Below are 23,631 nucleotides of genomic sequence, written 5' to 3'. Positions count from 1 at the left end.
GGCAAGCGATTGAGAAATAAACCCACGGATATTGTTCCATTGACCTTAGAAAGTCTCTACACAAATAATCATCTTCCTGGTTGACTGAGTTCCAGTTGGCTTCGATCGCTGTGGGTCTGCTGCCAGATTGCACACTCGCCAAAAAACGACGCTGTGCTGGGGTCCCAGCTGCTGAGTGCACGGTTTCTCACACCGGACCTCGGTTTCGCCCGCCCCGAGTTCAAACTCACTCAGGGACCACACCAAAACATACACAAACACCACGTCAAAACGTCACATCTCTAATGTCTCATGTTGCAAAAAGTCTTATTTTCAAATGACTCTGAACTAACTTTTGTCATTAAGCTATTAGACTTCTGATGGATGGCAAGACCGCAGAGTATGATTATAATAACCACCATTCGAGGCACTTCTAAGAGTATTTAAGGCGGCGAAGGTTTATTTATAATATCTCACACACTCTTATGGGTCTCTCCTGTGTTTTATTTGTACTATTTAAGGTGCTCCTTTCAGCTTTTTGGCACCTGACTGGACCACCTTAAAGTTTACTCTGTCATTATGGCAGAGGTCAAGAGGTGAACGTCTGCTTGGGCTTCTGTGTAAGCGTGCCTTTGTTTGTGTGAGGGAAAGGACGAGGGAGTCCATTTCTGAGAATACACACCGATGTATTACAGACTTAGAGACAAAAAAAAAAGAATGTGTGTGTGTGTGTTTCAAGAAGGTTACCATGTATTCCTGTAACAGCTGAGAAAATGGGTGAACCCTATTGCAAGGACAATCCGATGTGATTCATCTCCTTTTATGCTTCTGAGAGTGGGATTTAAGGGAGAAAAAAACCTCCATCGCTCGGCCTGTCAGGCAGGTAGATTGAGAGCACAAGTGGAAAAATCATGGCAGCTCCACAACCCAGGAGAGGAGAGGAGAGGAGAGGAGAAGAGAGCAGAGGAGAAGAGAGGGCATCAAACCTCAAGAACAACAATCTCAGACTGGAAGCTGGCTCCCTCAGCCAGTACGTGTGCTCCAGATGTGCCTGAAATATACTGCGTGGATGAAAATGCCAGCTGTGTGTGTGTTAATGTGTACAGTTTTGAGAAGCACATCTCTCTAAGTATGTTCATGTGTGAATATGTGAATGTGTGACGGGGTGTGTCTCAGCATGTGCATGTGGGTTCATGAGTATGCATGTGTATGTGTATGTGTGTGTGTGTTCATGTTTGTGTATGTGCATTTGTGTGTGTTATTTGGGGACCCTCCCAAGTCCCATAAGGCGCGTTGTCCTGTGTCGAGTGCAGACCACCATGTTGACATCAGTCTCACACTTAATCCAGCTGCGGAAACTCAACTCCAGCGGCATCTCCCTGTGAGCCGTCCAAAAGTGCAGCTGCCTGTGAAGTCTCCCCTGGCCCCTACTCCAGACTCAGGGCTGCCCAGACTGCCAGCATATGCACACACACACACACACACACACACACACACACACACACACACACACACACACACACAGACACAGACACACGCACACACACAGACACACAGACACACACACACAGACACATGCACACAGAGACACACAGTCATACAGACACGCAGACACATGCACAGAGAGACACACACACACAGTTGAATACATAGACACACAGACAGAGAAATGCAGATACACACTCAAACAGACACACACACACACACACACACACACACACACACACACACACACACACACAGAAATATACACTAAACAGCTGTCTCTGGTGAAAAAGTTTTAAACATAAATACAATTGCTGTCATAACCCTCTTGATATAAAAATATACACTACAAATTGTCTCAATCAAAATATCAGTTAATATCGACAAACAGAGGCCCACAGCAGTTTTAAGGAGAGTAAGAAAGATGAGTGTGTGAATGAAGGAGAGGACAGAACTGCACAGGAGCATGTGATGAGAGTTGTGTGTGTTTGTTAGAGATGTAGTGATTGTACGTGTATACATATATGTGTGTGACCGTATGTGTGTAAGCTAAGAGCAGTGTGTGTGTGTGTGTGTGTGTGTGTGTGTGTGTGTGTGTGTGTGTGTGTGTTTGTGAGAAAGAGACAGAGACAATGAAGGAAAATATGTAAGGATAGAAGATTGTCTAAGACGGAGAAGAATTGTGTGTGTGACAGAAGACATGAATGTGAGAAGAGAGAGATGTGTGTGTGTGTGTGTGTGTGTGTGTGTGCTCATCGACGATGTGAGTGAGTGAGGGTAGAAGAGCTTGTCTATAAGTAATCCTAACAGCACTGATTGGGACAATTGGTGTAAGGAAAAATGTGAACGTAAAATAAACATGTATGTGTGTAGCCTGCACTCTGAGAGGAGTCTGTCATGGATAGATTCCTGTATACATGTCATAGAAAACATAAGCATTACTGAGACAGTGTGAGTGTTCATGTTTGAGAAGGTTCTGAGAGGACTGAATAGGAGTGTGTAAAATGAAGTTGCTTGTGCAAGATTTCTGTAAGAGTAGTGTGAGTATGTGTGTGTGCACGCGCGTGTGTGTGTGTGTGTGTGTGTGTGTGTGTGTGTGTGTGTGTCTGAGTGTGTGTTTGTGTGTGAGCCTGTGTGTGAGTGTGCGTGTGTGTGTGTGTTCTGAGCGGGCCAGTGGCTGGCTGCTGTCAGATAAGAAGGCCTTGGCCTCCTGTTGAATCTGGGACTAATTAAAGTCAGCGAGTATGTGTGTATATATGTGTGTGTGTGTGTGTGTGTGTGTGTGTGTATATATGTTTGAGTGGCGCTCTGCTTGTGTGACAGTACTGCCCAGGCTTTCACAGCTCATTACGCTGCGACCAATCAGAGTGTGGTCAGCGTGACTGCTGTTTATTTACATGCTGTTGCTGGAATGGCAGCCATTTGGCAGAGAGGGGCGGGCGGCCCTGGAAACACACCCGCTTTGTGCTGCCACTGACTGCTGCAGTGCGTAAACGCACCTACACACACACACACACACACACACACACACACACACACACACACACACACACACACACACACACACACACACACACACACACACACACACACACTCACGGATGCACACTCTTTCTCTCTCTCTCACACACACACACACACACACACACTCACGGACGCACACACCTACAGACACACACAAATGCAAACACAGACACTCATGAATACACACACGCACACACACAAACTCTTTTTCTCACACACGCACACACTTACAAACACACGAACACACACAAATGCAAACACACAGACACGCATGAATACACACACACTCACACGAACGCAAACACACACACATGCAGGCAGACAGAGAGGCCAGTGTCACACTTGCCACACACAGACACTTGATTAAGCCTCATGTCTGCACTCAAACACATTGTTTGGGTTGAAAATATAAACTTTCAAACCCGCCGCGTCACGTACACAACCTTAGAGCAGCCTGTCGTTTCGGTCGAAGGATGCATGCATCAAAAGGTAAGTTAAAAAAAAATAAATAAATAACATAAAACCCAAGAATCAGTCTGGAATCACATGAAAAATAAATATTTATTAATTACATTTGTCAACACATTGTTTTGGACACCATCCATCCATTCAGACCTCGCAGTGTTGGGAGTCATCACCGCAGACACAAGGGTTGTGAACAGAAACACAAACATCTCACAAAAGCAATAAGACTAGTCTGCTAAAACACTGGACGGCTTTCTGTAACTGTGTGGTGGTATGCGGTTGTAACTCCTGTGCTGCCACTGATCATGCCACAAATACACTGGAGTGCCTTTCGCCCAGCAAAGACGCAGGGGATGCTGTGACGACGGATGGCTCGACTAACTAACAAAATAAAACCAACTACACCCAACCAAGTGAACCTAAAACCATCATCAGTCTAATCTATGGGGTAGGTGCACTGATGACCATCTCTACAAGAATTCACTCCCTTCTCCCTACATCTAAATATGGAGCCTTCTCATACCCCCAAAACACTGATCTCACTGTGGCTGGATTAGTGGAAGCAACTGGGCATGCCCTGCTTGCACCCATCCACATGCTGTGTATCTGTCTGCAGGAGAGGGAGAGGCAAAGAGTATGGGAGCAGAGGATGTGATTTAATCTGAAAGCCCAGAGACTGTTTACTCTTGTGGCTTTTTCTCGGACGAGCTTCGCTCGGGTGTCCGTGCTAGGTTATAAAAGATCTGACCAAGCAAAGGCGTACTGTGTGGGCAGGCAGCTTGTTCATCTAACTTCCTTCCTACCAATCCCACGGTTTTGTAAATCACGTCTTTTGAAAAGTTCAGTGACCACAGAGAAATGGCTGTGTGAAAAGAGACTACAAAATCCACTGACACAGGAACACGATTCACACTTAAGGGGACTTCATTTAATGGAGGCTATTGTTTTGCCACGCATTACAATCCCAACGCGTGGCGTGACTCTTCACACATTTCACCAGCGAGCCCAGCTGCTCCCCTGCTAAACTGCCACTACAGTGGGAGAGCCCTCTCCGCTCACAGACACAGGGGGTCATGTCCTTTCTAATGAGTCCTAGATGGGTGGAAAAAAACAAACAAAAGACATCCTGTCTAGCTGTTGCAGCGCCACCCACAGAGACAGAAGACACAGAAAGTGTCACCCCAGCAGCGATACCTCACACAGCATCATGTACGTACATGAGTGACAAAGGACACCGAACACCCAAAAGAAGTCAGTGGTATGTTTTCACTGTGGTTCGGTGGGCTGGTGGTGATGTTAGTATTAGTTGGCTTTAATCACAAAATGAAGGACCCAAAGGCAAGAACAGAGAGCAAAGCCTTCTAGTCTTAATACTTGAACTAAATTGCACAATAACAACATATATAGTAGTATACAGTATGCTTTACAGTTGGGGGCACAGGACACAGTATCAACCACACACTGAATCATAGGCAACAACATAGCTACCATGTTTTAAATGACACCTACTAGGAGATGTCCGTGCAACACATTGTACAAGCAGCACTGGTTACATTCTTGATCATTTGATCACTTTTCATCTAGCTTTAGTATTGCAAAAAAGCCTGTCAGCGTAAATATGATTTGTGACATATCAGTGTTTTTTCTTGTATTTACAGAATGTAAAATGCAAAGAATGTGTCGAATGTAAGGTCTCTGTTGATCCACAACTTCTCCCCAAGACCACAAAGGGAGACTCAACTTGAGTCATCAGCATAGCAGCGACTCGTATTGTAATTCAGTGCTGTGACTGCCCTCTAGTGGTCAAACTAACGCAATTACATGTTACCAACATGCACTGACCAAAATACACTTGGACGGAAAACTTTAGCACTTCTACATGCCTTATAGGACAAAGCATGCCTGGGTGAAAAACGTCAAAACACAGCAGTATTGAACTAATATGGACAAGCTACATCCACCATACAACAAAAAGACCAAAACAATCATTATCCTCAGCAGGACTGTGAGTTCTGATATGCATGCTGTTATACCAGGACTGTTGCTGATATTCTTTACTCAACATGCAACACTATACTCAGTAATAAGAAAAAAATAATAAGAAAAATCTGATTTAACGTATTCAAAGGCACTTTTACAACATGGAGAATTCTCTTAGGGTCATAAATAAGGCCACAGACAAAAACTCACAATAATTGACTTAAGGTAAGAAGGTAGCCATAAATCAAACAAGGAAGACTAACATCTCAGGATAGATTACAGGAGAATGCAAACTCTGAAGATATGTTGTGAGTTCAGAGCAAATATTTTAGTTGATAATGTTAATGTCAGCAATCCTTATCTTCAAACTGCGATAGACTTCATATTTGACGTAACGACCCAAAAAAAACCACTTCAAAGTGGCAGTATTCTTCGGGGGAATGACCAGTAGCTGGGAGACGTTATTAGAGATTTTGTTTCTGTAGCCTAAGAGCTTGTGTAGTGTGAGAGTTGACTGTCGGATAAGGAAAAGCTACAAGTGTATTACAAGTGAATGTTAATATCTGTGTGTTTATATATTTATGTGTACGTGTATGGATGGAAGTATGAAGGTGTATATCTGTGTATATATGTATATATATATATTTGTGTGTATGTGTGTGTCTCCTGATATGCACTGGGTGTGTGGGTTTTGTGTTGGAGTCCAAGCCTTCACTGCAGAGAGCTGCTCTCTCCTCTCCTCTCCTCTCCTCTCCCTCACTCCTGGGCCATCTGTTGGATGTGGTCACTCAGTAGCTTGTATTGCTCTGGCAACACAGGAACACACCACTTCATTTCCACTTTACACAACCAACTCTTAGAGCAAAACAAGCGAGGAGAACATCATGTGAGCCTGCATTGCTGACTTAAGCCACACTAAACACATTCATGTTACATGCAGCTGGGTTGCAGCCACTGGAACTGTAGTTTACCTTCATTCAGGTTTCCTATGACAGCCTGCTTTTTCAGGAAGTCATTGCAGAGTTTCTTGCTCAAGCCAAATGCCAACATGTTGTGGGTGAAGGTTCTAAAGGCAAACACACACATCGGGTGGAGACTGAAATTGCAGCAAGTACACACATACACACTTACTTAGACACAAACATACATGCTCTCTGTCTGTGTGTGATGGTCTCATCGCAGTCAGTTGTACCAAATTGATGCTTGACACACACACACACACACACACACACACACACACAAACACAATGGTCTCACCCTAGCTGTCCGAAGGTGATATTCTCATTGAACCTTGATGTGTCGTCTCTCTCCTCCTGGGTCATGTGACACCATTTCTCCCTGTGGGTTAAAATGACCACAGTCAATCTCAGGGCCACAGGTCAAGGCGACCCTCAAAGATGGGAACATGTCAGGGAGGGTATTTCATTTCATTTCATCTCTATGGTGACATCCAAACAAAGCCAAGGAGAGGTCATTTCCTCTGAAAGGTCACTCTAAGATCTACACCTCTCATGTCTAATCACGTTGGACAGAATGTATTTGCTGTTATGCGCTTCCTTTTTGTAGAATAACTAAAGTTGATAAATATCTTTACTAAGTTAAGAAAATAAAATGTGACATGCACCACAATAAACACAGAACTCAAAAAACAAACAGACAAAAAAATGTCTCTACCAAGAAGAAGCACATGATCACTAAGACAAATACGCATTTAATTTCCATGCTGTCATGTGCATGAAAGACACACACTGAAAAAAAGAGACCGCATGGACACACAAGAGCGCATGCACACAAGTATGTTAGAGCTGAATCATGTAAATGAGCAGCTATGTATCTGAATATCTGTGGAGGTGTGGATAGGTTTGCAAAAATGTGATAACAACTAAACAGACAGATTAACTAAACAAATCACAAATCAGCCAGACAACAAGTGTGTATGCTAATATGCTAAATATAAATGTGTATGCTAATATGCTAAATATTATATATATATATATACATATATATATATATATATATATACATGCTTAAATAACTGTATATCAGCAGCAAGGCACCAAGACAGTATGCCAATGAAAAATAAACATTTAGAGAGAACAGCAGAAAGTAGAAACGCAGAAAGGGTTTCACAGGCTAGTAACTGGAAAGGCCAATCCGGATTAGTGAAAATATACACTCCTGAGAAATATCTTTCACTGGTGGCAGAATTAACAGTCAGCCATTAAAGATGAAGAAAAACTGCATAATCAGTAAGGACTACTTATAATAGCAGTTCGTCTACTGATTTGATTTTGTTAACTCAATTTTAATGTGAAGCCACCTCTGGTTTGATGATGCATTTGGAAGCATCTTCTACACATTTTGCACACACTTACATTAGTTTAATAGCATTAGCGGAATGGCTGTTAAATACATATACTTTACTTTCCCTAAAACAATACAGAGATGGTGATGACTCATGTTAATTGCAAACCTTATTAGTACTCTAAAAACTCCTGCCATTTTTTAAACCACCAAGTAAACAGTTACAGCCCATAATAATACTACTACTAATAATAATTCACAGTGCAATGATTCTCAGCATGCGGTGAATACCCAACCTGTGATGTCCCCCACAGAGCACTTAAATAACAGGTAGCGTCCACCAGGTAGAGGACTCAGCATGTAACCATGCAACATGCAAGACACCATGGAGAGAGACCTCACTGATTCCTGACCTTTCAATCTCTAAACAGCTCACTACTAACTCACTTACTGCAGGGGAGGGGGTGTGCAGGGAAGCATAATTCGTCTTCATTACTGTGTTGTTTATCTAACTCCTGCTGGCCTGCGTATAGCAAGCACACTCACACACCACCATTTAAAAAAGCAGCGGTGTACAAATGATCCTTATCCATGTGTGTAAGATCATTCATAGGTAGCATGGCTTTGCAAAATAAAATAAAAAACAGCTGCAAAACAGCTGCAAAATTAAAAACAAAGTGAAAAATAACTAAGCCAAACGTAATACACAGACTTCAATGTCACAAGGCAACGTCATCATTCAAGAACAGAAAATAGAAAACAGACATTGATGTGCAAAACCTTGCAAACGGATGCAATCTTCTCAGGTTTTATCAAGACTTTCACAAAAACAATTACCACAACTGACGTCAACACACCATAAAACACAGATTACCAGAGGCCATTCTGACACATAGATGACACAGTGTCAAGACCGGGGCCCAACGTCTTTGCTCATAACAAACAGATAAGAAACACCATTTGGCGCTAACTTCAGTCAGTACTATTTCACACTCGGGATGGGCCCTGGTTCCCTAACTGTCAGGTGGCTCTTAAATGATGAGTGACTTTCCTTCCCCCACAGTCTCTCTCTTTCTTTCTTTCTCTCTCTCTCTCTCTTTCTCTTTCTTTCTCTCTCTCTCTCTCTCTCTCTCTCTCTCTTTCTCTATCTCTCTCTATGTGCAATACACTCACTACATACTCTGTTTTCTCTGTTTTCTCTATTTCTCTCTCTCTCTCAGTGCTCAATGAACAGAGTGAAAGACAGACCTCTCATCTTTCTCCTCCTCAGCTGAGAGCCTGTGAGGCAGTGAGGCAGAAGAAGACAGAGGGTTAAACACACACACACACACACACACACACACACACACACACACACACACACACACACACACACGCACACACACAGACACACACACACACACACACACACACACACGCATGCATTTAGAAAAGCTCAGTCATATGTTCCTTCACAAGGGAATCCACACACTCAAAGACACAGGCACTACCGAGGCAATGACTGATAGACAGAGAGAGTCAGCAGCAGGAACAGGAACATTAGCAGCAAGGCCAGCACAACCCTCAGGCTTCACAGGGAAACCCATAACAGCATTATCACTGACTCACACGTATGCCTGTAACCTTTCACTTACACGATCTCCATCTCACACACACACACACACACACACACACACACACACACACACACACACACACACACACACACACACACACACACACACACACACACACACACACACACACGCACACGCACACGCACACACACACGCACACACAAGCACACATATCTGTGTGTCCATTCTTCACAGTAATCATGCTACATATAGCCATCTCTTCCAGCCCCAAGGGGCCCCGTGGGGAACTTTTTGGTATTTTGATTAATATATTTAAAAATCTCTGCGAGTTTTTGTCCTAGAAACATAAAACTAACACCCACAGCAACCTTGAACCCTTTTCTTTTAATATATGTAAAGTTTGAAACTAAAATATAAATAATCACTTTGTAAGGACAATATTACGAATCCCTTGCAAATTTCAGCCTCTGAGTGAGGTTTCGACCCTCCCATTAGCAAATGACAACTATTCATATGATAAGGAGATGGTAATTCAGTGATCACTATTGGGTCATGATATGTCAAGTAAACCTGTAGGAACAAAGACATTCCAGGCCCATTACGTCATGGCCATTGTTCTTGACCGAGGTGTCCCAGAATGTTCACACCTTTCTCATCAATATGCATAGTGGTCTAAGTGAAGAGAAGTGTTACATTGTATATTACTTAAAATTAGTATTGAAACCACACACACTTTCTGAATGATAAAATCACCTATGTGGAGCAAACACCTATGTTTACAGGGCTCAGAGTAAAAAAGAAAACTTCCAAAATATTAACAATATGTTTTTGTACAAAGTCTGAGCACCTCTAAAACTAGATTTAATTTTAGTGTCTTTAGATTTCATTTTAATAAAAAACGTTTTTTACTACATTCCTTTTACTCTCATTTTATTATTGCTGAGGTGTTCTAGAATATAATCATAAATGCCACTTTTGCCTCATGGTTTTTAGTTAGGTGAAATATACAAAAATATCAGGCATGGCAGACTACCTAACATAGTCAAAAAAGAGCCTTGGGGTTGGAAGTGTTAACTTAGCTATCATCCAAACCAAATTAAGACTGTTTGCGTTGCATTAATGTCTGCCATACATTCATCGGTACATGTGTTCCCTCTGAATCAGACTTGCACTTCGGTACTATCCCTCCAGGTCTCACCTTGTGGTGGGCGACATCTTCCTCCTCTCACAATGGACGGCGTCGAAGAAGGCTGCATTCCAGAACCGCAGCGTTTGCCTTTTTTACAGAGATAAAAGGAGAAAAAAACACAAAGCCAAACTTTTCAAACTGCTGCCAGCTTTTAGACATCAGAATACGAAAAACTAAATCTTCACAGGGTAGAAATATTGCTCCATGCCCGGTCTCATATATTGTGGTTTCCCTGTCTTTAGTGAGCAGAACACTGGCACAGATCCCTTCAGAAACACCCATCTAAACAGTGGCTAAATCAGCTATATATCAGCGTATGATATATGCATATGATGCAATATGCAATTTATTTTGAGTATGACTGTAGAAAAATATCTGTTTAATCTGTCAACTACTATTTGCTATTCTATAGCTCTCAAATGCCTGAGGGAGGGAGGCCAGTTCTCCATTGGGAACATGAGACTTTCCAGTACACTGAAAAGACCCTGAAGGGCAGACTAAGCATACAATAACCTAATATCGTGCACACAGCCCAGGGTATTTTACACCTGAACCCACCAGGCAATCCACCTGTCGTGCAAAACAGACGGCTAGGATAATCTCAGGCTAATTTCTGTGTGGTGAGAGAGAGACTGCTAGCTCAGGTGCAGCTGTTGATAACACTGCTACACTGAGCAGTGAATACAAGGCAAATCAAACAGCTAAGGGTTTATGGGGGTCTTTGCAAAGGGGTTCCTTACCAGATTGGCTGCTGATTGAGCTGGGTGTACAGGTACATCTTCTCTATCTTCTTCTCCTCGGGTGGTTCCGGGGATGCTGAAAGAGACAGGTGAGAACAAGGGCAGGTGAGAACACAGCATATCTGAGAGGAGGAGGAGGAGATGGAGGGAAGAGAGGGAGGGAGGAGATGGAGGGAGACAGGTGCCAGTGGAGAGAGAGGAGAGGACACTGGGACGAGATTGTGTTCCAGTTCGTCTGCATCATCAGAAAAATGGAAAGACAAACATGCATTTTGTGCATGTGTTTCAAAGCCTTTTATCTTTGTATCAGCAAATACAAATAACACTACCATATCAGCAATATCAGCAAAAAATAAAAGGCATCTAAAACAGCCATCCAAACATCGCAGGCAAATCTACACATTCATAGCCACAGGTAGAGCTCTCTAGACAGTTTTTGGTGGTGGAGGCAAGAACCATACCTGGAGTTTTGGGCCTTCCATCGACTGGACTCTCTGGTTCTCTGTCAGGAGAGAGTAAAGAAGGAAGTGCTCACTGCTCAGGCATGAACTGGGCATGCTCAGGACACAGACATGCGGAGCAGTCAGTGGGAGAGTTTCTGATGGAGATAATTTCCAAGCACTGTTAATGACTTAAGAATATATGAATCAAGTGCCTTGTATTAATATATTCCTTGTATGAATCATGTACTTATGTAAGCAGGAACATGGCTTTTCTGTGTTTCTGTGTGCGTGTGTAACTTAGATTATTAGGTGCCACTTAGTCTGCATATGTACAAGACCATGTTTAGACCAGAAGTGATAAGAAGGGTCGAACTGTGCTTCTTCCGACCTTGCAAAACTTCCATCCTTGCCTCGGACTTCAGAGATCCACCATGTTGTTATCTCTGCTGAACGCTAAACATCTGTCTATATAAACCTTGTGCGATGTGTTTATCCGGGCTTCACTTTCAGCCTTGTGCTGGGAGTGAGCCCAATTGCAATTGTTGTTTGTCTAATAAATATACTTATATGCAGCTCCGGAGTCCTGAGGTAACTAGGGTGAATTTTCACCTAACAGTTTCCCCTGGTGCTTTCCTGTGCCCTCAACCAGGAGTATTTCTAATGTGTGTGCGAGTCTTTTGTCTTTCAGCAGTATATAAGATCAGCTTTGTGTGAGTGCGTGTGTGTGTGTGAGGTTCCATGATTATACCTGAAGAATCCCAGGACCCCCAGCCGATACTGTGTGTGTGCGTGTGAGTGGGGGGGTAGGTGGAATTTTCAAAGAGGAGGGGGGAGAAACAGAGAGAGGGAGTAGGAGAGATGGAAACAGATCAAACGAGTGTGTGAAAAGAAAGTGTGAGAAAGACAGCAGGTTAAAACATGTATGAGCCGAGAGAAGTGCACTGTGAAATACAGAGCAAGAGGGAGAGAGAGATTGAGTGTGTGTGTGTGTGTGTGTGTATGTGTGTGTGTGTGCGGTGTGTGTGTGTGTGTGTGCGATGTGCGTGTGTGTGTGCTTGCGTGCGTGTGTGCATGTGTGTGAGAGAGAGAGTGAGAGAGAGAGCAAGTAAGAAGGAGAAAGACAGACAGAGAGAGACAGGTGAGGGTGCCTACTCATTCTTGCAAGCAGATGGGCCTCTCAGCTTGCTCTCCAGGCCTCCGAAGAAGCCCTTGACGTCAGACCTGGCTGAGGTGGTCTTCAGCAGCCTCTCGGCCATGTCCTTCTTGCCCGAGAGCCAGGAATTGGCGGTCCGCAGGTAAGAGTCCATTCCTGAACTCGGACGGTCCAGAAGCTCTGTGGGTGACAGCTGCGACTTGCCTACGCAAAATAACGGCACACAAGAGCAAACATATATATATACACATATATACAAAAGTACATTTAAAAGTAATAGAAATGGTAACAGTTGGGATTGATGAAAGCTGAGTGGTTTTAACCTCTCCCTTATTCACAATAAATGATAAAATTAAATACGGGGCCTCCTAAACCTTCACATTGGATAAAGAATGACTGCTTTCTTTCCACGCCTGACTGCCTGACACTGGAAGCAACTGCTGTCATTTGGAGAATGAAACTGTATGAAAATGTTGTTTATCGGATTTTCCAAATGGCACATTATTGCTTCAAATCAGTTTTTCGGGGCATGGACTATTCACTCAAAGACTCAAAGAATCTGCAGAGGGGTGAGATTACAGCTGGCTGACATTTTGAACAACAGTGTGTACAAAAACTGTGCATGCTGGGCAAATAAATAAACACACGCACACACACACACACACACACACACCCACACTCACACACACACACACACACACACACATCAGGCAAACAGGCCTCTCAAACTGACAAGCCCAGCTTCTGCTATGTATTTCCTCTGAGGTGACTCATAGACATACGACGAGCAGGTTTTTATCAAACCAACAACATCCGTTTCTTCTCTCACCCATGTGGTAGTAGGTGAAGCACATGGTCATCAGGTTCTTGGCAGGACCGTAATCATCCATCTGGTGGCACCTGTCAATCACACAAACCCCTGTGTTAGCACCAGTGTTCAGTATGCCTGCCTGAGAAGGAGACAACTGGACCAGCATGGGTCCTTCATAAACTAGTCTCTCTGGACAACATGGGTCCTATTAAAACTAGTCTCTCTGGACAACATGGGTCCTTCTTAAACTAGTCTCTCTGGACAACATGGGTCCTTCTTAAACTAGTCTCTCTGGACAACATGGGTCCTTCTAAAACTAGTCTCTATGGACAACATGGGACTTTGGCTCTTTATGGCAAGAGTACACATAGTGCAATTTTCTGAAATGTAAGTATTACATTTACATTTACATTTACATTTACATTTAGCAGACGCTTTTATCCAAAGCGACTTACAAAGGAGAGAAACAATCAAGCTACGAGCAATAGAGACCTAGTGTAACAATAAATACTATTTTACATAAGAAATAAAAAAAGTACAGGAAGGTAACTACTGTAAGTGCGAGTTAGGTACTAGTTAGAGGAGATAGTATTGAGAGCAGGGAAAGCCAGTGCTAGCTAGGCTCAACATCTCAATTTAAAACCTGCCTTAAAAGGAGTGGTCTTGAGCGGTTTTGGCTTTGAATGCTTCAAATGCACCCCCCCTCCCCCATTAAGACTACGTTTCCCTTGTTGTCATGTCAACGCATGTCTGGCCAAGCTGAAAAGCAACTTCCAAGAACATGGTTCCGGAGCGTGGTCAAGCCTCTAATCTGCTTTCAACACACAGTCTGATGCCGAGGCAACAACACACAAACACACACACACACACACACACACACACACACAATTGCATAATAGTTCACTGCAAGCTGCCGATATGATTTGAAGAAGAATAACTTACTCATACAGCACCACGGCAAAGGACTGCACCAGTCTGTAGAAGGTTTGCTCGCTCACACACTTGGAGTTGGAGCGCTACAAAGACAATATTTCCCAGAATTCAGCAGCAATTTGTCCCTAGAACATCTACAACAAGGTTCTACGAGATACAATAAAGAGCTTTTCCTCCGTCTATTACTTTTAAAGGCTACAAGTAATGTTTTTCACAAAACTAGGATAGACCATTAGATTAACTGACAATGTGAGTGTACAGAAATGCCAGGCTCTGTATTCTTGTGTCTGAAAAAGCAGGCATATACCTGTTCATTTTTTACCATCCCATCCCAGTGTCTTAAAAATATTCCCACTAGATTCTAATAGCTCTTATAATGCATTGTTGCCTTTTGCATCTTCAAGATAATCCATAGGTAAATATCTTCTAAACTGTCTAATACTTATAAAGTATCATCACATCTATGTCTCCATGGGCCTGAGTTAAAGTATGTTGAGTGCTTATTAAATAGGCATTTGGGCTACAGTGACTGTCAGTGTATTCACATGCTCCTCTGGCTCTTCACATACCTGTGCACTGACGTATCGGGCGAACCACTCCCTGCCTTTGCTGCCGGACTCTCCACTGCACAGCTCCCCGAAGCGGGCCTTCTCCTCCTGGTCAAAGTCCTCCCTGGAGAGAGAGAGAGTGTGAGCAAGAGTCAGAAAAAGAAAGAAAACTTGTTTCAGAGTAAACAATACCTTCCTCATAATCACAGTACCTGACTCCTTAACTCAATACTTTATGCAACCCTGGCATCTTGGGCAACCAGGCCTTGGCGCCACTTCTACAGTACATGACTGCAATAGGGCATTGCTCACTTAATGGGATTTCCTTTCAGTCAGGATCGGTCATAACAACAACACAGTAACACCTCTCTCTTCATTATTCTCACCTGCCATGGAACACTTTCTCCACATAGGCCTTAACAAACTCCCTCTTCTCTGTGACCTCCTCGTCCTCCGCACTGTGGGTCGACGAGGATGAGGAGCGTCGTGACGTCTGCGACTGGAGGGAGGGTGACTTGGCGCCGTCGTTCTCGCTGTCGGCCGATTCGGTGGCATCGCTGTCGCCATCGTCATCGGTGGGCACCGCCGTGGGCGCAAGAGGCGCAAGAGGCGCAAGAGGCGCTAGAGGCGAGGGCAGGATCGGAGAGGGCAGCAGGCTCTGCGTAGCGAAGACGTCCGGCTGGAGGAGGAGGGTGCCGCCAGAGATGGGAGGTGGGGCTCCCTTGGTGCTGGAGGGGAGGTCGAAGTCGATGAGGTTGCCCACCGACACCACCTCCATGCTGGCCTCTGGTGTGAGTTAAATCGGATAGAGTGGAGGTGGGGGAAAAGAGTCTTCCAGTCAGTGGTTCAGCCTCCAGGGGGGCGCTGTGTAGAAACCCACCCAGTGCTAAGGGACCAAATATACCCAGTGCCTGTAAAAAGACCAAAGACAGAGAATTCATTCAGTATGTGCCATTGGACAGAAAATTATCTATTGGAGAATTTGCAGCTGGTTAGATACAAAACTGATTAGTGTGCAAATGAAATTTACGTTCCAGCGTTGCCTACAGCTGAACATGAGTCACTGTGTGTGTGTGTGTGTGTGTGTGTGTGTGTGTGTGTGTGTGTGTGTGTGTGTGTGTGTGTGTGTGTGTGTGTGTGTGATTGAGGAGGTTGCAAAATCCATAACAACACGAGGCAATACAGAGGAACTGCTTATTGGCAAATCCCGTGTCTGAGCAAGATGCCTAAGAGGGAAAACAATGTGGATTTGCACATCTCATTGCACAAGCATGGGTTGCCATGGTTGCAAATGCATAATCAGGCAGCAATGCTAATGACATAATATCCACATCATCTCATTTTCCAATCAGATATACTGCTCCTCTCATTGTGTCGTCTTGCACTCCATGTTCACAAATCACCACATCTTTCCCATTTGCACAGCTCGCACTCCGACAGCAAGGATATGAAACGCTCCAAGAGAGAAGACACTATTCCCATTTGCAGCAAGTTGCCTCTCTAATAACATTCATGCTTTGGCGAGCTGACGAAACCAAGGCAACTGATCTTTTCATGTCCGGCTTCGGTCAGGGCAACTTTTTTGAGGACGTCGGAGTTGAGGTTGAGATCATACGTGAGCTGAAGCTTGCGTAACTGCCACTAAAATGGGGAAACCCAACCTACAATGTGTGTGCACAACAAGCCACACTATCTGGATCGACATAGAGAGGATAATGCAGAGATTATGCAGTACTGTACAGTACACAAGCAAATCAAACACATCAAATAATAAGGCCTCAGGGCCTAAGATAGAAACGTATAGCTAGTTGGTATGTTCTGCATTTTGATAAGCACCAGTGCTAAGGTATGCACAGAGCTCATAAGGAAGCAATAGTCATCAGCCACAGGTCAGGAACACGTACATACACACATATCTGAGGGACTGACAAAAGCAGAAGATGAGGTATAGATATACAGTGCCCTCCACAATTATTGGCACCCCTAGTGAATATGAGCAAAACAGGCTATAAAAAAAATATGTCTTTGCTGTTTATCCTCTTGGTCTTTCACTCAAAATATTCACAAAAATCTTACCTTTTCATTGAAGCAAAATTATTGAAAGAAAAAAAAACTGTTGACATTAAATAAATATTTTTCCCCAAAACATGTGTGCCACAATTATTGGCACCCCTAGAAAAATCTTATAATTAAAATCTAACTGAAGTATATTTCCAGTCATGTTTTACATTTTTAAGTTCACCTGTTTGATAAGGAACTCTTAAGAGGTCAATCATGACTTCCTGTTCCACTCGCGAACAAATATGAGGTGACACAGGCCAAATTCCATTAGTCATTCATCACTATGGGAAAGACCCAAGAACACAGTGACAATGTGCGACGGAAAGTTGTGGAGCTGCACAAATCAAGAAATGGACACAAGTAAATCTCTAAAGAGTTGAAAATACCCATTTCCACTATCATGGAAATAATTAAGTAGTTAAAAGCGACAGGAGATGTTAAGAATCAGCCTGGAAGAGGACCTATCTGTAAATTGACCCCACGCACCGTGAGGAGGATGGTTCGACTGGCAAAAGAATCTCCAAGGATGACAGCTGGAGAATTGCAGAGGTAAATTGAGTCTTGGGTTCAGAAAGTCTCCAGAACTACCATCAGACGCCACCTCCATCACCACAAATTGTTTTGGAGGGTTGCCAGAAAAAAGCCTCTGCTGTCAATCAACAACAAACTAAAGCGCCTACAGTTTGTCGAATGTAAGTCAGACTTTCAATGGGACCGAGTTATATGATCAGATGAGACCAAAATAAAGCTTTTTGGCAACAAACATCAAAGGTGGGTTTGGCGTAGACAGAAAGATAGCCATACAGAAGAGACCCCCATACCCAATGTGAAGTATGGTGGCGGATCTTTGATGTTGTGGGGCTGTTTTTCTTCCAAAGGCCCTCGACATCTTGTTAGGAGACATGGTATCATGGACTCCATCAAATACCAGCAGATATTAAATGAAAACCTAACAGCCCCCTCTAGGAAGCTTAAAATGGGCCGTGGTTGGACCTTCCAGCAGGACAATGATCCGAAGCACACCTCAAAATCAACACAAAAATTGTTCACCGACCACGGAATAAAGGTTTTGCCATGGCCATCACAGTCCCCCGACCTAAACCCCATAGAAAATCTGTCGGAAGAGCTGAAGACGAGTATACAAGCGTTGACCTAAGAATCTGAAGGATCTGGAGAGATACTGCATGAATGGTCTCAGATCCCGTGCCATGTGTTCACCAACCTCATCACACATTATAGGAGAAGACTCAGAGCTATTATCTTGGCAAAGGGAGGCTGCACAAAACATTAAATTAAGGGGTGCCAATAATTGCGGCACACATGTTTTGGGGAAAAATATTTATTTAATGTCAACAGTTTTTTTTTCTTTCAATAGTTTTACTTCAATGAAAAGGTAAGATTTGTGTGAATATTTTGAGTGAAAGACCAAGAGGATAAACAGCAAAGACATATTTTTTTATAGCCTGTTTTGCTCATATTCACTAGGGGTGCCAATAATTGTGGAGGGCACTGTAATGAATAGAGACAGACAGAAGGCCAGGTATGCATAGAGACAGGATAGATGAGGCATAGATATAATGAATACAGACAGACAGAAGGCCAGGCATGCATAGAGACAGGATAGATGAGGTATAGATATAATGAATACAGACAGACAGAAGGCCAGGCATGCATAGAGACAGGATAGATGAGGTATAGATATAATGATTACAGACAGACAGAAGGCCAGAGACAGGATAGGTGGCGGAAGAGGAAGGAGATGGTATCTCATGCAGGTCAAAGAGGCCAGAGCCCTGCAGGCCAACCCTTCTGTGCCAAACGCCTGCAACTCAAAGCCTGGCACTAAAGGGTGGAGGGCTCCATTGCGTAACAGTGTTGGGAGGTACTGCGTGACTTGGCAGTCACACATATGCAAACAACCCCCCCCCCACACCCACACACACACACGTACATACACAGACGCACACATTAACACAGCGTGTGGTTACAGCTTTTCTAAGAGGAAGACAAACATTTCTCTGAGCCATTATAAAAAAAGTCAACTTCCTCTTAAATATCTAAGTGTAGTTAATGGGTATCGTAGGATATGTAGGACATAGCCCAGAATGTGTCAGCGCACTAAAAAAAGAACCCTCACATTCACTTTAGAGGTGTGATCACAGCCTTGTCTCGGTGTCGCTGTCCTGCAGAGAAAGCCTGTTTGCTGCAGTGCAGTTGAAAAAGCCCTTTTTGCCGATATGAAGGACCATGCAGCACCACAGTCTATGGAGCTCAGTAAATGTATGAATCCTCAAATGTTTTCAGTACCCAAAGCGCTTTACAGACACGCCGGGGTGGAGACTGACCGCACCTCCATCATAGGTGATGTGCCAACTGCCCCGCAGAACTGTCTGTTTGTGTCAGTGGAACCCCCTCTGTGATCGTCAAGGAGACCAGCTTACCAGATCAGCGTGTCCCTCCCTTCCCCCTCCGCTAATACCCTCCCCCCAACCTCCCTCTCAGATCTGAGGGGACACCTTCAGTCACGCTCAGTAAAGTCCCCACTTGAACCTGCTGGAGTGCAGAGGCAGCAGAATTTCTGCCCCTCTGAGCAGGTCTGTGTGTGTGTGTGTGTGTGTGTGTGTGTGTGTGTGTGTGTGTGTGTGTGTGTGTGTGTTGTGTGTGTGTTGTGTGTGTGTGTGTGTGTGTGTGTGGCGGTGGGGGTGGATGCCATTATTGTGACAAACTATCGGGCAGAATGAGTGATGGGGTGCAGCCGAGAGTGGGGGTGGGGCCCACTACGAGTCGTGACTTCAGCTGTAGAGTACAAGAATAAGGGTGGGTGGACAGGGGCGATAGAAAGAGGAGAAAAGAAATGGAGAGAGATAGAGAAAGAGAGGGAAAAGAGTCAAAAACAAATGAGAATGTGAGAGCATGAGGGAAGAAAAAGGAAGAAAAAGGAAGAAAAAAAGGAGAGAGATAAATAGAGAGAGAGAGAGAGAGAGAGAGCTATGGGCTATGAGTCACAGGCGGTCATCCCTGAATTCTGAAAAAAGCATCAGATCTAGGCCTCCATTATACGTTGAAAACCACATGCACATTCAACATGTGAGAGAGTGACAGAGAGGATATTAAAGACAGACAGAAAGTGATGGAGGGAGTCCAAAAGAGACAGAGAGGTACGGGTTGCTGTAACATTCACTAAACAAACCCGTTCTTGGAGCTACCTACATTTAAATCTCAGCCCAGCCGCAGCTCTTCACAAAGACATTCCCACTGTTCAATGTAAGGTGAGCTTTCTAGGCTGTGGTGGCAAGTGATTGCACGTATATCACGCTGGAAACGGGTAAAGCCACAGTGTTTTACGGGGACCTCTCCAGAGACTTGGGTTTCGAATCCTGCCACATCATGTCATGATTCCTTACCCTTACTTTTCCCTGTTCATTTCCTGTCACTTGCTTCTGTCCAATCCAGACAGACTGGCCTTAAAAACCCAAAGTGACCCGAGGGAATCAGTGAGGAGGGAACAAATGTGGGGGCACAGTATCTTTGAGTGGCATTAGGTGTGAACACCACTCGAGAGAGTCAGTTCGTCAAGTACAGAGATGTTCTCTTAACCGTGATGCATGACAGCCATTATGTAACCCGTCTCCTCTCTCTAGCTCTCTTTCACCCTCTTAGGAAATATTACTCACTTTCCTATACACTGAGCTAAAGACGTGTTAGAAAAAGGCTGCAAAAGACTGCCAGTGATAGTGCAGTTAGGTCAACCTGTAAGGTACGCACACACACATATACACACACGCACACACACACACACATGGAATTTGTGTTGCAAACACTCATGCAAACACGTGAACGTGAAATGGTGTCAGTCAAGGCAAGGTCACACGCCATGGTCTGAGGAAGGATGTTGATACTGCTCTGTGTACGGGAGGGCTGAGATCCAGGCAGTACCCCCGCCATCGGCCCTATCTTTCCCCCAGACCCCCACCACGTGTGAGGGGGAGGAGGTAAGAGGTGAGAGTCAGGCTGTACCATGTTTGGATGTGTGAGATGGTGCCTGCCTACTCCTCTACTGGGCTGGGTCATGGGTGTTGCACAACCCATAGATGAGGGCTTCTGAGACACCCAACCAACACTGGCACACACAGTCAACATTTTTCAAAAGTTAAAGGATAAAAACAGCTATATTCCTTGTTCCTTTATATTATTTTGTGTCCGTACCAGCACTCAAATGTTTTGCTTGTCTTTCAGCCAGTCCGGTTTGTCACAAAAACAGAAACAGAAAGTACCAGAGCAGAGCAACGCCAAAACATGCCTGATTATGAAGAGATGAACAAGCACACGAAGGAGGGCAGGAAGTTCACCATTGTGTCCAGTGGCTGATAAAAAACATTGGCACCAACACTGATACTGAAACAATCCGTCACTAAACTGCAGGCCTGAGGGCCACAGACCAGTCCCCTGGGCATAGGCAGAAGAAACAGGAGACTGAGGAGAATCAGGAGAGACTCCGCTGGGGTAGCTGGATAGCAGCTATGACAACAAGGAGACAATGAAGCTCTGATGGGCCTGAATGAGAGTCACTGTGTTTAGCAGAAGCAAGAGACTGAATAGGAACCTTTTACCCTGTCTGTTATTCTGCGCAATGTATTATTTGTATGTGTGAGATGTGTTTGTGTGTGTGTGTGTGTGTGTGTTTGTGTGTGTGTGTGTGTGTGTGTGCTCATCCTGCTTCACGCCATGCTAAATTGACATGAGGAAATAAAGATGAACTGATTGACAGTCAATTTCCACAGCAAGGGTTAAGACAGGTTCAGAACTATCACATTTCCATACCGGTTATTCACTAAAAGTCAAGATTTGCTCCGGACTTGCGATTAAATACCATTTGTCAAATCAGTAATTTGACCCTCAGGATATGACAGTCAGCAAGAGAAGAGCTCTGTGGCACGAATGCCAATGCACCACAGACAGTCACGATGACACGGGAACTCTGTCCTTCAATAGGTCCACACTAACTTATGTCTGATTTGTTGAGATGACACGCAGAGAAATCAAATCTGATGAATTCAGATCTGACACCGATGTTGTCTTGTATAGCCAGCCACACACCCCATAAAAGCACTTTAAGCACGACTTTCTCTCAAGCAAAGCTGTGAGAGAACGAGATGGTCCAGTTGCACTTCACAATAAGGGTATGAGCCTGAGAGTTGTAAAGTGAGTGTTCAGTGTAAAACAAATACTTTGAATGGCAAATTATGTGAAGGAGCCAGAAAGGGGATTTAACACTGTGAGTGCAGTCAACATCAAAGCACTCCAGCAAAGTGAAGATTGTGCCATATGTTACTGTTACCCAATCTTGTGCTCATATTAGTTCATGTGACAATCATCATATAAAAACGTGCTGTGTCTCTTCAAAAAATCTATCCATGGTTATGAGTAGCCTTAAGTATGTAACCAAAAATGATGCACAGTAGAGTACATCTTAACATATAAGCCTACGCTGCTGTAAATTTAAATGCATTGGGATTTTAAAATGTCATCAATTGGAAAGGTAAATGCTGCTGCTGCTGCACATATGACTGACCGAGCAAGTTGGGCAAATGTAATATTACACTACTGCGAGCGGAGGTGAAGGAAGTTCCCTAGTCCGCAATTCCACTCACTACTGTTCGAGGCACCGAAATGCGACACGTCTGAAGTCGGACAGCCTTCCCATTCCACGAATCCATACACCCGTCATTCGGTTTAATAATGTTATTAATAGGTACATTATGATAATATTCCCGCACGCCACGAAGCTGCGAAACGACAATAATGTAATGCGCATCTGATGTACATTTTGTATAGTCACGGAGAGAACCTCCCACTTGGCATAGTAAACATCACATTTCACTGGAATCACAAGATAGCCTATGCTTGTTTAATATAACTATTAAACTTCTCCAGTGCGTCATAGGTCCGGATAGCTAGGCAACTATTGCAGAACAGAAGTAGAGCGTGAGACGACACTGTCCACTAGATGATGAATTATATTGGCATCGGTCTAATAAACTGTGCATGCCCACCTTACCGTAACCACCAGAAAAAAAACCGTATTGTCACCCTTTAACAGAGAGCTCAGAATAAGAATCGGCCCGGCGTACAGATCGAAGAAAATCAACAGGGATAGTAAAGCTGTTAATGCAATACCTTCGCGTTTCCTGGTAGCTTAGTAGTTTATCTCATGGAACCGGACTTACCCAAGATGTAAGCTGTCAGCCCAGTACTGAGCCTATTCTCCCTCTGTGCTTTCCTGGTCAGGTTGCTCAGGAGGAGCTGTCACTCACGCATGCGCAACTAGATCTGAAGACTAGGAGGAGAGGAGAATCCAATGACGTAAATATAGAGCACGTGACCGCACTAGACATTTTTTTAGTGCGTGAGGATGTTTCCTGCTCGCCACTGGCACCGA

General features: G+C 44.0%; 1 protein-coding gene across 3 annotated transcripts; it reads right to left on the bottom strand.

The window, feature by feature from the left end:
* Positions 1–3,530: 3,530 nt before the first annotated feature.
* kiaa0513 (KIAA0513 ortholog) lies at positions 3,531–23,522 on the bottom strand. Of its 3 annotated transcripts, none has more exons than XM_012832563.2 (13): positions 23,420–23,522; positions 15,518–16,042; positions 15,153–15,255; positions 14,593–14,666; positions 13,669–13,739; positions 12,839–13,043; positions 11,705–11,745; positions 11,244–11,319; positions 10,513–10,590; positions 8,986–9,015; positions 6,691–6,771; positions 6,405–6,499; positions 3,531–6,239 (listed from the first exon to the last, which is right to left on the bottom strand). In XM_012832563.2, the coding sequence occupies exons 2-13, from the start codon at positions 15,907–15,909 to the stop codon at positions 6,190–6,192; spliced, it is 1,296 nt and encodes a 431-aa protein (XP_012688017.2). In that variant the 5' UTR covers positions 15,910–16,042; positions 23,420–23,522; the 3' UTR covers positions 3,531–6,189. The 3 variants fall into 3 exon arrangements, with proteins under 3 accessions (XP_012688017.2, XP_031420976.1, XP_031420977.1); XM_031565116.2 differs by having other exon boundaries at positions 23,370–23,493; XM_031565117.1 differs by lacking the exon at positions 8,986–9,015.
* Between the last annotated feature and the right edge of the window lie 109 nt (positions 23,523–23,631).

This window comes from Clupea harengus, chromosome 3 (assembly GCF_900700415.2).
Source record: "Clupea harengus chromosome 3, Ch_v2.0.2, whole genome shotgun sequence".
Lineage (NCBI taxonomy): Eukaryota > Metazoa > Chordata > Actinopteri > Clupeiformes > Clupeidae > Clupea > Clupea harengus.
The sequence above is the reverse complement of the archived record's forward strand: the minus strand, read 5'-3'. Positions and strand labels throughout refer to the sequence as shown.